This window comes from Microtus oregoni, unplaced genomic scaffold (genome assembly GCF_018167655.1).
Source record: "Microtus oregoni isolate MIOR12 unplaced genomic scaffold, Mior012 000008F_ref0000371, whole genome shotgun sequence".
Classification (NCBI taxonomy): domain Eukaryota; kingdom Metazoa; phylum Chordata; class Mammalia; order Rodentia; family Cricetidae; genus Microtus; species Microtus oregoni.
The window spans coordinates 36,783,115-36,799,745 of NW_024543067.1; the positions used below are offsets into that span (position 1 = coordinate 36,783,115).

The 16,631-nt window shown below is 38.8% G+C and overlaps 1 protein-coding gene across 1 annotated transcript; it reads left to right on the plus strand.

Moving 5' to 3' along the window:
- Positions 1 to 1,420: 1,420 nt before the first annotated feature.
- Positions 1,421 to 4,406, plus strand: LOC121451910 (olfactory receptor 18-like). The gene is made up of 2 exons (XM_041657719.1): positions 1,421 to 1,447; positions 3,462 to 4,406. The coding sequence occupies exons 1-2, from the start codon at positions 1,421 to 1,423 to the stop codon at positions 4,404 to 4,406; spliced, it is 972 nt and encodes a 323-aa protein (XP_041513653.1).
- The last annotated feature ends 12,225 nt before the right edge of the window (positions 4,407 to 16,631 follow it).

The following is a 16,631-nucleotide window of genomic DNA, read 5'->3' on the forward strand; positions in this document are numbered from 1 at the left end:
ACAGGGCAGGGCACCCTGACTTTTCTTAGGACTGGAGGGGGGGAGAAGGGAAGTGGGAGGGAAGTGGGTGGAGGAGGTAGGAAGTTTTAATAAATAATTAAATTTAAAAATAAAAATAAAAGAATTTTCCAGGTAGTGGTGGCACATGGCTTTAATCACAGAACTCAAAAGGCAAGATAGGAGCATCTCAGGAAGTTTGAGGTCAACCTGGTCTATAGAGCTAGTTCCAGGACAGCTAAGGCTGTTACAAAGAGAAACCCTTTCAAGAAAAACAGAAAAAAAATTCAGGGAAACTTTAAGTTCAGACCACAATTATTTCCTACCCCAAGAACAATTTGGGATTTCAAGCTGACTACTTTGGACATATTTATATCAGGATGGAAAATATATGGCTTAGAGCATAAATAATAAACTAGAGTCTATCATAAGACCTAGATGAAAGTCATAGTTTATATACTTGGGAGAAGAAAACTAAATCTATAAATTTATAAAGAATTAAGTAAATGAACATATAAGCCACATTCATTTTCATTCTTCCCTTTAGTAATCTGTTTAGAAAACATTGGGAAATGTCCTTTAAAGGCCTCTTCAGATTGACCTATCCTCTAAGCACATATACAGAACCATTTATAAAAGAAAGCCTACACCAAAGTTTTGCCAATTCATATTAACTGACCTTTAATACTGAAAAAAAGAAAGTACCCCAGTCAGGACTTTCCAATGCTTCATGTGTTCAAATAAACATTTACACTCATGTGACCAAATAAATTTACACTTCTGTGATCAAATAAACATTTACAATCTAAAAAAGAAAAAGAAAACATCATAGTATTTTTTTACTTTGAATACTAACTTAAAGAAAATAATGAAACTATTTTTAAACATACAGAAATTTTGAATTATTTCTTTTATTTTTGAAGAAAATCACTTCATGATTTCCCCTTTCTATTTCTTTCCTTCAAACCCTCCCATATACCACATATTGAAAAAACTTCATCCAAGTTATTGGTATCTAACATATAGATATTTTAAATAATATATAAAAATATATAAATACATTGAATGGTAACTAGAGTTTCCCTTAAGTAAAGAAAGAGCTAAAAGATTTTAAGGATATATTTTTTCTTTTCTTTCTTTTTCACTTATAATATTAAGAATCTCTAAGGAGCTGTGATATTGTGTAACAATTTGTGTAATTATGAGTTCTGGGCATTCTGTCTCCAAGGTTGTAAAAGAGTCAATAATTACTCCCGGCCTTCAAGATTGCAAATTGAAAGTACAGAGGGACAGTGATGTGTATTCTCCTCTGGTGGATGACAGTATCAGGGGGTTATTTCATCATATATTTACATCAACCCTAGAGAAATAAGCGTGAGCCTTTCATGGGCACAAAACAAAGGAGTGACTTTGGATCTTGATCATGACACAGCAGAGAATCAACTTAAACATTTAAGTATTGAGTGGGGTGAATGATGGACAAAGAGGTCTTGGAAACATTGGCTTTCCAGGGTGAAAAGTTCTTTAGGTAGGTGATTTATTATGCCCACTTTAAAGGGAGGTAAGGGGCTGGAGAGATGGCTCAGCAGTTAAGGGCAGTTGTGTGGCATATAGAATAGCTACTGACTTATGGAAGTTTGTCTTATATTTTTCCAGACGACTGAATTTTTTTCTAGTAGTTTTCTGCTAGTGGTGTTGGGATTTTTAATACATAAAATCATATTATCTGCAAATAGGGATAGATTGAATTCTCCTATTTGTGTCAATTTAGTATCCTTTTTATATCAGTCAGAAATTCAAGTACAATATCAAAAAGAAGTGGGGTTAGTTGACAGTCCTTTCTGATTCTTTACTTCAATGGGATTCTTTTGTGCTTTTATATATTTAGAATGATTGAATGAATATATATTTAGACTGCATATTTTCATATATAGATTTCTATTATGTTTTCATATGTTCCCTCTAGACCTACATTCTCTAATACTTTTTTAATGAAGGCATGTTGGATTTTGCCACAGGTTTTGCATGTATCACTTGAGATAATTGTGGGATTTTTGTTTTTAAGCCAATTTTTGTGGCTTATTGCATTCACATGTTGAAAATTTCTGCCTCTTTGGGATAAAGCCGAGTAGATCATGGTAAATAACTCTTTTTATGTGTGTCTGTATTCTATTTGCAAGTATTTCCTTGAACATTTTTGAGTCTGTATTGACCATGGATGTTAACATGAAGTTATCATTTTTGATTTGTCTGTACCTTGTTTTGATTTTGTAATGTTCTTTGATTCATTAAAGGACTTAAGATCTGGTTTTTTTCTCTGTTTTTGAAAGTGATTTACAAAGTTTCTCTCTCTCTCCTGTAAATTCTGGTAGAATTCAACTGTAAACTGATCTGTCCCTGAATACTTTTAGTAAGAAATCTTCTTTCCTCTTCCTCATTTACAATGTTTATGTTTAGTTTGTTGAATTCTGGGCTTAGTTTGGTACTTTGATAATTCTAGAGATTCGTTCACGGTGTGGGAGGTCCTTCTGTCTGTGTGTTGCTTTTCTTGGTTAATGAATAAATAAACTGGCTTGGTCTGTTGATAGGGCAGAACTTAGGTAGGCGGAAGACTGTACTGAATGCTGGGAGAAAGAAGGGCAGAGTCAGGGAGACACCATGGATCTGTGGCCAGAGGTAGCTGTGCTGAAACTTTGCTGGTAGGCCACAAACTCATGGCGATACACAGATTAATAGAAATGGGTTAAATTAAGATATAAGAGTCAGTCAATAAGAAGTTAGAGCTAATGGGCCAAGCAGTGATTTAATTGATACAATTTCTGTGTGGTTATTTTGGTTCTGAGTGGCTGGAATGAACAAGTGACCTCTCCACTTACACATTCATTTCTTTTAGGTTTTCTCCCTAAAGATAGTACAGGATTTTAAAATATTCCCTTATTACAATTTCTTTGTCTGTCTAAAAGGACCATATTAAGTTAATGTACAAAATAATATAGTTTAAGTAATTGGTGTTTTCATAATAATTTAACTGAAGAAATATTTTGGCTTTTTAGAAAATATATTATATATTCTGTTTTTAATTTTGCTGTAATTGGAATAATTTTTAAATTGAAAGAATATTATTTTCTTCTCTGTGTCAACAAAAAGGATAGATGTATTTTACCATGACCTAAACATGTGATTTCTAATTTCCTTGGTTTTAAAAGCCTGTTGAGTTTAGTTCCTCAAAAATAGATTTGTATGAAAGGAGATTTGTAAATTGGAAACCCAAACAGAAAGTTGTAAATTATTGGGCTTGTCTTGATGGTATAAGTGGTGATCCTCAAGAGAAAATTTTGCTTGTAATAATTTGAATTTAAAATATATGGGTTTTCCCCTTTTTAAACTATTTCTTTTATATTTGAGATTATAATGTAATTATGCCTTATTTTATGTAATTTTTCCATTTCATTTTGTTTACCCAAAGGTGTCCAAATAATACAGAAGCACAAAACCTACCAGTTGTCTCACAATTCCATCTCATGAGCCTCTCAGAGGATCCAGAACTGCAACCCATCCTCTTTGGATTGTTCTTATTAATGTATGTAGTTACAGTGCTTGGAAACATGCTCATCATCCTGGCTGTCACCTCTGACTCCCAGCTCCATAACCCGATGTATTTCTTTCTCTCCAACCTCTCTTGGTCTGACATCTGTTTCATCTCCACCACAGTTCCAAAGATGATTTGGGATATTCAGACTCAAAGCAGAGACATCTCCTATGTGGGCTGCCTAACACAGATGTCTATGTTCATAATTTTTGCATGTATGGATAGTATGCTTCTGACTGCAATGGCCTATGACAGGTTTGTGGCCATCTGTCACCCCCTGCATTACACAACCATTATGAACCCTCACCTCTGTGCGTTCTTAGTTTTGATATCTGTTTTGGCTAGTCTTTTAGACTCTCAGGTACACAATTTGGTTGTGCTCCAAATTACATACTTCAGGGATATTCAAATCTCTAACTATTTTTGTGATCCTTCACCACTCCTAAATCTTGACTGTTATGAAATGTTCAGCAAAATCATAGTCACACATTTTATTGGTGCCTTTTTTGGTATATTTCCAACCTCAGTGATCCTTTTCTCTTACTATAAAATTGTTTCTTCCATCCAGAGAGTTCCATCAACAAGTGGAAAATATAAAGCCTTCTCCACCTGTGGGTCTCACCTTTCAGTTGTTTGCTTATTTTATGGAACATCCGTTGGAGTATATGTTGGTTCAACTGTATCAAATTCTCCAAAAAACTGTGCAGTAGCTTCACTGATGTACACAGTGGTCACACCTATGCTGAATCCTTTCATCTACAGCCTAAGGAACAGGGACATTAAAAGTGCCCTCTGGAGGTTTCAGAAAAGAACAAGATAATTGCACAAACCCTTCCATCATTTCTGAAGGATGAGTTGTTATTCCAACTATTTACACCTAAAAACACAACTTCTTTGGTGTTATGGCTTTCATTCCACTCCACTGATACATAAATGTATATTCTTTCAGTTTGTCCTTAATTGAATTCAATAAGACTACTTAGAAATTGTCTTCTCTTAAGCATAAATAAATCATTTATATCCAGAAAGACCCACAACAACTGAGTAAAGACCCCATGTTTAAAGTGAAATAGTTAAGTAACATTATATTTTCACAACACATACCTGTCTCTAAAGTCCATGTAAACTATATTTTAAAATATATATTTAAATTAATATATCCATGGCTATATAAAAGTTTTAAAATACTGATGAATTAAGAAATAATTTCAGGTGAGTGGTTGTGTAGCATGTCTTTAATCCCAGCTCTTGGGAAATAGAGGCAGGTGGATTTCTGTGAGTTCACAGACAGCCTGGTCTACAAGAGCTCATTCCAGGAGAGCCACAACTGTTACATGGAGAAACCCTGTCTTGGGAAAACAAAACAAAACAAATAATACTCAACTTCACTATTCGGCATATAAATGCAAATCAAAACTAAACTGATACTTCATCTCATCCCAGTAACAATGGCAGTGATTAAAAAAACAAATAGCAGTAAATTATACCTGAGATATGAACAAAAGAGGATATATATGTATATATATGGAACATAAACTAGTGCAGTAATATTGTAGTCATATGGAACAATTAAATATTGCTCTTCCTTATAACTCTCAGCTCTTCTATTCCTGATTATTTGTACAAAAATTCTAAGTCAACAAATCAAAGAAATAATTTTCTGTAAATGTTTATTTCAACTTTATTCACAATAGCTAAGTTTCAAAGGCACCTGCGTTTCCAAACATAGAGGAATAAATATAGAAAATATGAGATTTTTTTTACACAATGGAATGTTCTTTGGCCATGATTAACAAAATTGTTTCATTTGCAGAAAGAGTAGATCCATCTAGAAATAATCATATTAAGTAAGTTTTGCAAGTTTCAGAAAGATAAATAATTTCTTATTAAACTCATAGGGATGTTTTTCTCAACTACTTCTGCTATTTTTGTTTAATGTCCCATGACTTCTTGGAGCAGTATTGTGTACCCACATGATGTTCTTCTGTTTTTAATTTTCTTTAATTAGGTATTTTGAAACTAATCTATTAATCAATGTTTTCATGGGCAATTTCATATATCCTTAGTCTTTGTGAACTCACTTCTGTAGTGGGAGAGGCTGCTTATTCGTTTCCTGGCCACCCAGACTCAGAAAATTGCCAATAGCTTCTCAGCTAGAGATGAAACTTCATAAGCCCTTCCTTCCTTCATGCTGGGGCCTGATTTGATCTTAAGAAATGTTTGAGCATGTATCCACACCTGCTCTGGGTTCATATATACAACATTTTCATGTAATACACATCAAATACTGTTTCACTTCAAATATCTACTATCTCTGTTTCTTACAATCTTTCTAATCCCTTTTAATACTCATTCCTGGACCTAGGTGATGAAGTTTTTTGTTAAGGTTGCCACATTAATTGCTGAACACTCCACAATATCTGATTCTCTGTTTGTGGACCAGTCATGTTAATGTCAACCTCTAGAAAAGAAGCTGACATCGTAAGAGTTGAAAGATGCCCTAATCAGTGAGTATAAAAGAATTTAGGAAGTGGTTTATTACTGTATTTACCAAATAATACTAGTATGTTCTCTACTCTATAACTTATGCAGACATGGGTTTGGGACATTGTTAGCAGTAAATAGTATGAATTTCATCTCATGGATCAAGCCTTAAATCCAATCATAATAGTTATTCACATAACACCTACGCCATCACTACACAGATGGACATATCTAACCAGGCCAACCATTATTATGCTCATCGGGTTCCCAACAAAATATGACTGTTGTTGACTTTTATTCCCTGACAGCATGCATAGCACCTTCCAGCATAATGAAAGATAACACGTAGGGATAAATTTTTAGGTCAGTACCAGCTTGAATTTCCCATGTCCTGAGACTCAACATTGTTCTATTTTCGACATTAACATCTTTCCTTCAAGTTCTAGAGGGTATCTAAGAACACTGGCAATATTTTGACATGTTTGGGAAGGTCTATGGGAGCCAAAACTCACAATTAATTATCCTAATCGTAACATTGGGCTTTTAGCCTTTTATTTTATTTTTGTGTATGAATGTTTCAGTCCACATTGTGGACCATGCACATGGCTGGTGCCTAAGTAGTTCAGAAAAGGACATCAAATCTCATAGAATTGGACTTTCAGGTGGTTGAGAGCTAGAATGTGGGTGCTATAGACAGAGCATAGGTCCCCTTCAAGAGGAAAAAGTGCTTTTTTTTTTTTACTTTTTTTTTATTGCGAAAAGAAGAAAAAAAAACATAAACAAAAAACAAGTTTCCACCTCCTCCCAGCCTCCCATTTCCCTTCCCCTCCTCCCACCCTTCTCCCCCTCCTCCCACCCTTCTCCCCCTCCCCCCACTCCTCTCCCCCTCCCTCTCCAGTCCACAGAGCAGTCCGGGTTCCCTGCCCTGTATTAAGTCCTAGGTCCTCTCCGTCCATATCTAGGAAGGTGAACATCCAAACTGGCTAGGCTCCCACAAAGCCAGCACATTAAGTAGGATCAAAACCCCCTGCCATTGTCCTTGGTGTCTCATCAGCCCTCATTGTTCGCCATGTTCAGAGAGTCCGGTTTTATCCCATGCTTTTTCGGTCACAGTTCAGCTGGCCTTGGTGAGCTCCCCGTAGATCAGCTCCTCTGTCTCAGTGGATGGATGCACGCCTCGTGGTCCCGAATTCTTTGCTCATGTTCTCCCTCCTTCCGCTCCTCCTTGGGACCTTGGGAGCTCAGTCCAGTGCTCCAGTGTGGGTCACTGTCTCGATCTCTATCCATCACCAGATGAAGATTCTATGATGATATGCAAGATATTCGTCAGTATTGCTCTAGGATGGGGTCATTTCATGTTCCCAATCCTCAGCTGCCCAAGGAACTAACTGGGAACCTCATCTTGGGCACTAGGGAGCCCCTCTAGGGTCAAGTCTCTTGCCCACCCTAAAGTGGCTCCCTTAACTAAGAATTGTGGTTCCGTGCTCCCCTATCCACCTTTCCTTTATCCCAATTCTCCCGTTTCCCAGGTCCCCCCTCCTTCCCTTCTACCTTTTCTCTCCCCATCTCCCCTTACCCCCATCCCACCCCGCCCCCAAGATCCCATTTTCTCCCCGGAAATTTGGTCTACTTCCCTTAGTGAAGAGGACAACTATATGTTTTTCCTTCGGTTCACCTTCTTCCTTAGCTTCTTTAGGTTCACCTATTGTAGACTCCTTGGTCCTTATTTATGGCTAGAAACCAATTATGAGTGAGTACATCCCATATTCATCTTTTTGGGTCTGGGACACCTCACTCAGGATAGTGTTTTCTATTTCCATCCATTTGCATGCAAAATTCGAGAAGTCATTGTTTTTTACCGCAGCATAGTACTCTAGCGTGTATATATTCCATACTTTCTTCATCCATTCTTCCATTGAAGGGCATCTAGGTTGTTTCCAGGTTCTGGCTATTACAAATAATACTGCTATGAACATAGTTGAACAAATGCTTTTGTCATTTGATAGAGCATCTCTTGGGTATATTCCCAAGAGTGGTATTGCTGGGTCCAGGGGTAAATTGATCCCGAATTTCCTGAGAAACCGAAACACTGACTTCCACAGTGGTTGCACAAGATTGCATTCCCACCAGCAATGGATGAGGGTACCCGTTCTTCCACAGCCTCTCCAGCAAAGGTTATCCTTGGTGTTTTTGAGTTTAGCCATTCGTGCTCAACTTCCTTAGCAATCAGGGAAATGCAAATCAAAACAACTTTGGGAAAAAGTGCTTTTAACTGCAGCCTCTGGGACTAGACTCTTTCATTTGATAGCTATGGTATCGTAAAGGTATTGTTCCCTTGTTATAGGTAATTTGAACTTCTTTTATATATGTACATGTCTTTAACAAAGTTTCTGCTGTAGTAGTAGGTTTCTATAGAGTTTTTAAAAGTCCTTAGTGTCAGCTATCTCTGTCCACATGTACTCTTCTATATGATTCCCACCTAATTTAATCCTTCCTGTGCCTTTATTTTTCTTTCCTCCTTCATATCTCCTGTGTTGTTTCCTTTCACTTCAGATTTGTCCCCTATTCTTTGTCTCTTACCAATTTCCTGACCTTATGTCTAGTCTAAATGAAACACTCATATAAAAACATAAAAGACTATGGGCAGTGGTGATGCATACCTTTAATCCCAGCACTTGGGAGGCACAGACAGTTGGATCTCTGTGATTTTGAGGTCACCTGGTCTACAAGAGCTAGTTCCAGGGCAGCTAGGACTGTTATGAAGAGATACTCTGTCTCAAATGAAAAACAAACAAACAAACAAACAAAAGACTCGAAAATACATGGGAGATAATATATAGTATTTGTCTTTCTGGATCTGGTTTACCTCATTCAATGTAATTTTTCTCAGTCTATCATTTTGCCTACATTCTTAACAAAGTTAGTAAAGACAAAATTGTCCTGACATATATTCTTAAGTCAGTTAGCCTGAATAGAGCTATGGTAAGGAGCAACATTCTATAGGCTCTTCGCCAGACTGCTTAGGTCATTGTCTCATCTTGCTTCATCATAAAATATGAATATAAGTTTCAGGTTTTTTGTCTTTTGTGCTCATAGCTCTGATCCTAACTCTTTATCTTTTAATTTATTTTTTAAGATTACATGTTAATAAACATATAATATAAAACATTTTAATAGTCCCATATCCTTATAAAAACTTCTAAATTTTGAACTCCTTCAATATCAAAAAAATTAATTATGTACCCCTTTGTTACTTCACAAAGGAAGAAACAGGGCACAACCACAATCTGGACAAGGCAAAACCAAACTCCAACTCTGTGCTCTAAGTTTAAGTGTTACAGCTCTGGACGAAGAGGTATTCTGGCTCTCAGAAACCAGGTTATACATATAGCTCAGAAGGAAAAGGTATCCTGGGTGTTGTAGATGTTACTGTTTTGATTGAAAAAGCACCAGGAGAGAGAAAGATTCCATGCAACAGAGTTCATGTAAAGGGGTTTTATTAGGGGAAAGGAAATAAAAGAAGACTGAAGGGAACAACAGGGGGAGCGAGGTCTCTCTGGGGATAGGAGCAGCAGAAGAGAAGAGAGAGGCAGAAAGAGAGAGGGGGAGACTGAAAGACATGTAGAGAAGGAGGAGGGAGAGAGAGAGGGGGTAACACACAGAGACAGAGAAAGACAAAGAGATGGGAGGTGAGTAGCATCCTTTTCAGAGAAATACAGTGAATGTGCACAGAAGGTACTCTTAGTGGGTGCAGCTGAGGATGTATCCTGTCAGAATCCCAAGGTCAGACCAGTATAGATGCCTGAATACTAACAGTTACAGCTTGGAAGGGAAAGGAATCTTGGTCTCCAGAAGCCAGGCTACACCTACAGCTTGGAAGAAAAATGTATCCTGGTTGTTGGAAACCAAAATATACGTAGGTGTTACAGCTCAGAAAGGAATAATATCTTGACCATCAGAAGCCAGGGTATTTCTACAAGTGTTACAGTTCCAAAGAGAAAGGTATCTTATTGTCAGAAGCCAGGGTATACCTACAACTCAAACACCTTTCTGTTTCAAGCTACAGTTATAGCCTGGCTTTCTACATCCAGGATACCTTTTCCTTCAGAGGTGTAACACCTACAGGTACAGCCTGAATTCTCACAGTCAGAATAGCTTTCCCTCCAGAGGTATAACACTTACACTAGGAATACCTTATAATCCTCTGGCATTCTCTAAGGGGCACAGGTAATCTCTCAGGTTCCACATTTGTCAGGGCACACAACCTGTCTTCTAGACTCAATCATGTCCATTATGTTGTAGTTATTGTTCCTGATGACCCTCACATAACACCACCATCTCCAAAACTGGGATTCCCCATTGTAACTGGACTATCTTTAGGAACTCCAACCCTGTCACACACTGCCAAGCCTAGCTTATTTCCAAGACTACTTCATGACTAAATGACTCTTAAATTCTAGTATTTGACTACCAACACAAGTTACATTCTTGTGTATGAATGCATGGAGGTACAGTTTTAATATCTTATTTAAAATAATTCCTTATAATACCTTATTTTAAAAGCATTATTTTTAAATCATATCTTTTATTAACCTTGGTTCTAGGACAAGAATTATCATACAAAAATTTATCATACTCCAAAATATCTTGGAGACCTGTTGTTGACTTCTTGGTTGGTTTACAGTGTGTGGTCACATTTAATTAAGATAGCAGTAAAGTCATGTGGTATGCATACTCTCTAATACTAGTAAAAATGACTGCCAGCTATATGTTAGTCTCCATCCCAATGGGAGACATCAGCTAAGACTGTGGCAAGCCACATGTTACTTAAATCCTAAAATGGTGTCACATCATGTAGTTCCTGTAAGATAATCTGAGTGTAGATTTTTAACTATCAACCTCGCTTTAATGTTTTGTTACAGATTTTATAGATTTTTAACCATACACAATTAACTTAGAAATCTTGAAAAACAGAAAGTTCACATAACAGTCTCACAAACCTTGACATGAAGTTCACAACTTAGCAAAGTTTTGGCAGTTAAATAAAACCAATAGTCTTTAAAGTTTTTTTTTAATTTTTATTTATTTATTTATTAAAGATTTCTGTCTCTTCCTCGCCACCGCCTCCCATATCCCTCCCCCTTCCCCAATCAACTCCCCCTCTCTCATCAGCCTGAAGAGCAGACCAGGTTCCCTGCCCTGTGGGAAGTCCAAGGACCTCCCACCTACTTCCAGGTCTAGTAAGGTGACCATCCAAACTGCCTATGCTCCCACAAAGCCGGTATGGGCAGTAGGATCAAAACCCAGTGCCATTGTTCTTGACTTCTCAGCAGTCTTCATTGTCTGCTATGTTCAGCGAGTCCGGTTTTATCCCATGCTTTTTCAGACTTAGTCCAGCTGGCCTTAGTGAGTTCCCGAAAGAACATCCCCATTGTCGCAGTGTGTGGGTGCACCCCTTGCTGTCCTGACTTCCTTGCTGGACCCAGCAATACCACTCCTGGGAATATACCCAAGAGATGCTCTATCATATGACAAAAGCATTTGTTCAACTATGTTCATAGCAGTATTATTTGTAATAGCCAGAACCTGAAAACAACCTAGATGCCCTTCAATGGAAGTCTTTAAAGTTTTTGCTTTTTTGCATGATCTCTTTTCCCTGTCACAAAATCAGATTGATTACTTGATATAGCGCAGAGGAGAAACTTTTAAGTAATCATGCTTGGGTCTAAAGAGAGGAGCCATAACCCAATCTAGAGCCAACTTTTAGATAAAGTAGAACAGTATAAAACAACTTTGATATTATCCACAGTTAAAAGACATTTGAATCCTTGCTAAATTTAATACAGTAACCAAAATGCTCACAGATAAATTTTGAGGCCTGAATATCAAAGCAAGCAACATTAGTAATAGCATGTGGCCAACATAAGCAGAAACAAAACAAAGCAACAATAAACACAGAACATAAAAAGTTTACCATTCAAAGGAGACAAGTCAGAAACAAAATGTGGTGACCACCATGATTCACACATTCAATTTGCCTGAATCATTTCCATTTCAGCTCCCATACTTGCAGAAGAACTTATGGGCAAACCAGAAAATACAGACCCATTTGTACATATAAACAGATAGACAAAACTTTACCACATTCAATTTATAAGGTTAATTATAATCACCAATTTCCATCTCAGCTCCTCATATCTAAACAACGAGAACCATATAGAAGGTGCAAAGTCTCACATTTTGCTCTTGGGAAGAGAATATTGGATTCAACAAAGCCCTCTTCATCCCAGATCTGGATTCCAACAGAATCAGATTTCACATAAATTACTAGGACTAACCAGGAGAGGCCTCTGTGGACAGTTGGTGCTTTTCTCAGCATTACAGTTCACTCTGACAGTCAATAACACTGTAGGTAGCAGAGTGGTGGAGCAGAAGCCTGCTGGGCTCATAACCCGGAGGTCAATGGATCAAAAATGTTAACTTCACTGGGTGAGAATATGACCACTACCACAATTTTTATTTCCTCCTTCTTTTTTAAGTAACATTTTGTTTAATTTATTTCACATATTGACAACAGTTTCCCCTCCTTCCTCTTCTCCCACCCCCATTTCACACCTCCCTATTTCCCCTTCCATTCCTCCATTCAAGAAGGACCGGCCTCCCATGGACTTGAACAAACCAGGACACCTCAAGTTGACTAGAACCAAGCTCCCCCACTTGCATTATGCCTGGACCAGGTAATCCCCTAAAGAGAGGAGGTTCCCAAAAGCTAGCTAAGCTCCAGGGATAGGTCCTGATCTCACTGATAGGAGCCATACAAAGAGACCAAGCTACACTACATTCACACACACGCAGAGGGCCTGTGTAGGTCCCAGGGAGGCCCCCTAAGTGTTGTTCCAGAGTCTGTAAGCTCTCATGAGCTAAAGCCAGCTTTCTCTGTGGGTCCCCTTTTCATGACCCTCCTGACTTATATGATCCCTTTTTCCTTGTTTCAGCAAGACTCCTAGAATTCTAGGAAGAGAATTGTGCTTAGGTAAGTGAGGGTCACAGGTTAGAAGCAATTTTTGTTTTTACATATCTGTTAAGCATGGTAATTTCAACTTAAACCATAACTAGCCATCACAGCACATGTCAGTTTGGACAGCTAATTCCTTGTCAGGACCAGTATATGTGTCTGTGAATGGTTTTCACAAATACTAAATACCCCTAAAGCTTAATTCAACAGTGGATAGCTTAGTTATTTCCCATGGGATTTACTGGCTTATACTTTCATATAATTTTAAACATGGCTACAAAATAAGCTAGTACTTAAAATATTTTTAATTGGAAGTATATAATGGTTTTTTTATTTTTTAGATACATTTTTATTGTTTTTACCTTTTGTTGAAAACAGACTGCTTTTTCATATAATATATTCTAATTACTGTTTCTCCTCACTCTACTCCTCTACCCCTGTCTGGAGGGCCAGGCTGCAGCAGCACAGATTCCTCCACTCTCAGTCTAGAGGCAGTGAGCTCCCACTAGCTCAGATCAGGTGTTTCTGTGGGTATCACCATCATGGTCTTGACCCCTTTGCTCACATTATCACTCCTTGCTCTTTTTGAGTGGACTCTGGGGGCTGGGCCTACTGCTTAGCTGTGGATCTTTGCATTTCCTTCTATCAATTGTTAGATGAAGGTTCTATGATGAGAATTAATTTAATCATAAATTTTATTACAGGGGAAGGTCAGTTCAGATATCCTCTGTACTATTGCTTAAGTTTCATCCAGGATCATCCTTGTGGATTCCTTGGGAAATGTTTCTTACTAAACCCCATAATTTAGTAATCATTTGTTCGACTATGTTCATAGCAGTATTATTTGTAATAGCCAGAACCTGGAAGCAACCTAGATGCCCTTCAATGGAAGAATGGATGAAGAAAGTATGGAATATATACACATTAGGGAACTATGCTGCGGTAAAAAACAATGACTTCTCAAATTTTGCATGCAAATGGATGGAAATAGAAAACACTATCCTGAGTGAGGTAACCCAGACCCAAAAAGATGAACATGGAATGTACTCACTCATAATTGGTTTCTAGCCATAAATAAGGGTCACGGAGTCTACAATTGGTGAACCTAAAGAAGCTAAATAAGAAGAACCTTCATCTGGTGGTGATGGATAGAGATAGAGACAGAGACCCACACTGGAACACTGGACTGAGCTCCCAAGGTCCCAATGAGGAGCGGAAGGAGGGAGAACATGAGCAAGGAAGTCAGGACCATGAGGGGTGCACCCACCCACTGAGACAGTGGGACTGATCTATTGGGAGCTCACCAAGGCCAGCTGGACTATGACTGAAAAAGCATGGGATAAAACCGGACTCTCTGAACATGGTGAACAATGAGGGATGATGAGAAGCCAAGGACAATGGCATGGGGTTTTGATCCTACTTCATGTTCGGGCTTTGTGGGAGCCTAGCCAGTTGGGATGTTCACCTTCCTAGACATGGACGGAGCGGGGAGTACCTTGGACTTTCCACAGGGCAGGGAACCCTGACTGCTCTTCAGACTGGAGAGGGAGGGGGAGAGGAGTGGAGGGAGGGGAAAAAGGGTGGGAGGAGGGGGAGGGAAATGGGAGGCTGGGAGGAGGGGGAAACTTTTTATTTCCTTTTCTCATTTAAAATGCTAATTAACCCAATTAAAAAATGGGGCACTGAACTGAACAGAGAATTCTCAGCAGAGGAAGTTCAAATGGCCAAAAGACACTTAAGGTCATGCTCAACCTCCTTAGCAATCAGGGAAATGCAAATCAAAACAACTTTGAGATATCATCTTACACCTGTCAGAATGGCTAAAATAAAAAACTCCAATGATAGCCTTTGCTGGAGAAGCTGTGGAGGAAGGGGAACCCTCATCCATTGCTGGTGGGAATGCAATCTTGTGCAACCACTTTGGAAGTCAGTGTTTCGGTTTCTCAGGAAATTCGGGATCAACTTACCCCTGGACCCAGCAATACCACTCCTGGGAATATACCCAAGAGATGTCCTATCATATGACAAGAACATTTGTTCAACTATGTTCATAGCAGTATTATTTGTAATAGCCAGAACCTGGAAACAACCTAGATGCCCTTCAATGGAAGAATGGATGAAGAAAGTATGGAATATATACACGCTAGAGTACTATGCTGCGGTAAAAAACAATGACTTCTCAAATTTTGCATGCAAATGGATGGAAATAGAAAACACTATCCTGAGTGAGGTAACCCAGACCCCAAAAGATGAATATGGAATGTACTCACTCATAATTGGTTTCTAGCCATAAACAAGGGTCACGGAGTCTACAATTGGTGATCCCAAAGAAGCTAAGTAAGAAGGTGAACCAAAGGAAAAGCATATAGTTGTCCTCTCAGCTATGGGAAGTAGACAAAATTGCCAGGGAGAAAATTGAGATCTTGGGGGTGGGGTAGGATGGGGGTAAGGGGAGATGGGGAGAGAAAAGGGAGAAGGGGAGAATGGGGGGAACTTGGGGAAAAAGGAGGATTGGGATAAAGGAAGGTAGGATAGGGGAGCACGGAAGCACAATTCTTAGTTAAGGGAGCCACCTTAGGGTTAGCAAGAGACTTGAACCTAGAGTGGCTCCCAGATGCCCAAGCCGAGGTCCCCAGTTAGTTCCTTGGGCAGCTGAGGATACGGAACCTGAAATGACCCTATCCTAGAGCAATACTGACGAATATCCTGCATATCATCATAGAACCTTCATCTGGTGATGGATGGAGACAGAGACAGAGACCCACACTGGAGCACTGGACTGAGCTCCCAAGGTCCCAATGAGGAGCAGAAGGAGGGAGAACATGAGCAAAGAAGTCGGGACCACGAGGGGAGCACCCACCCACTGAGACAGTGGAGCTGATCTATTGGGAGCTCACCAAGGCCAGCTGGACTGTGACTGAAAAAGCATGGGATAAAACTGGACTCTCTGAGCATGGTGAACAATGAGGGCTGATGAGAAGCCAAGGACAATGGCACGGGGTTTTGAACCTATGTAATGTGCTGGCTTTGTGGGAGCCTAGCCAGTTGGGATGTTCACCTTCCTAGAAATGGACGGAGGGGGGAGGACCTAGGACTTACCACAGGGCAGGGAACCCTGACTGCTCTTTGGGCTGGAGAGGGAGGGGGAGAGGAGTGGGAGGATGGGGAGAAGGGTGGGAGGAGGGGGAGGGAAATGGGAGGCTGGGAGGAGGAGTAAATTTGTTTTTTTTTCTTTCCTTTTCTCAATAAAAAAAAAAGTTAAAAAAAATGGTACCTACAACTTCCTTGAATTGAGGGCACCAAATGTATTGTATTATCACCATTTGTCTTTACCTTCAAGACATTCATCATATAAAAGGAAAACTCTGTGCCCACAAACAGTTATCTCACCTTCTATTCTTTTTAAACCCTGGCAATTACCAGTCTCTCTGTCAATGGATATGTGTACGATGAACATTTATCATTAAAAAAATAATAAAGTAAAAAAAATAAAATAAAATAATAATAAAAAATCAACAAAAAAAGATATCTTAATGGCTCCCTCAA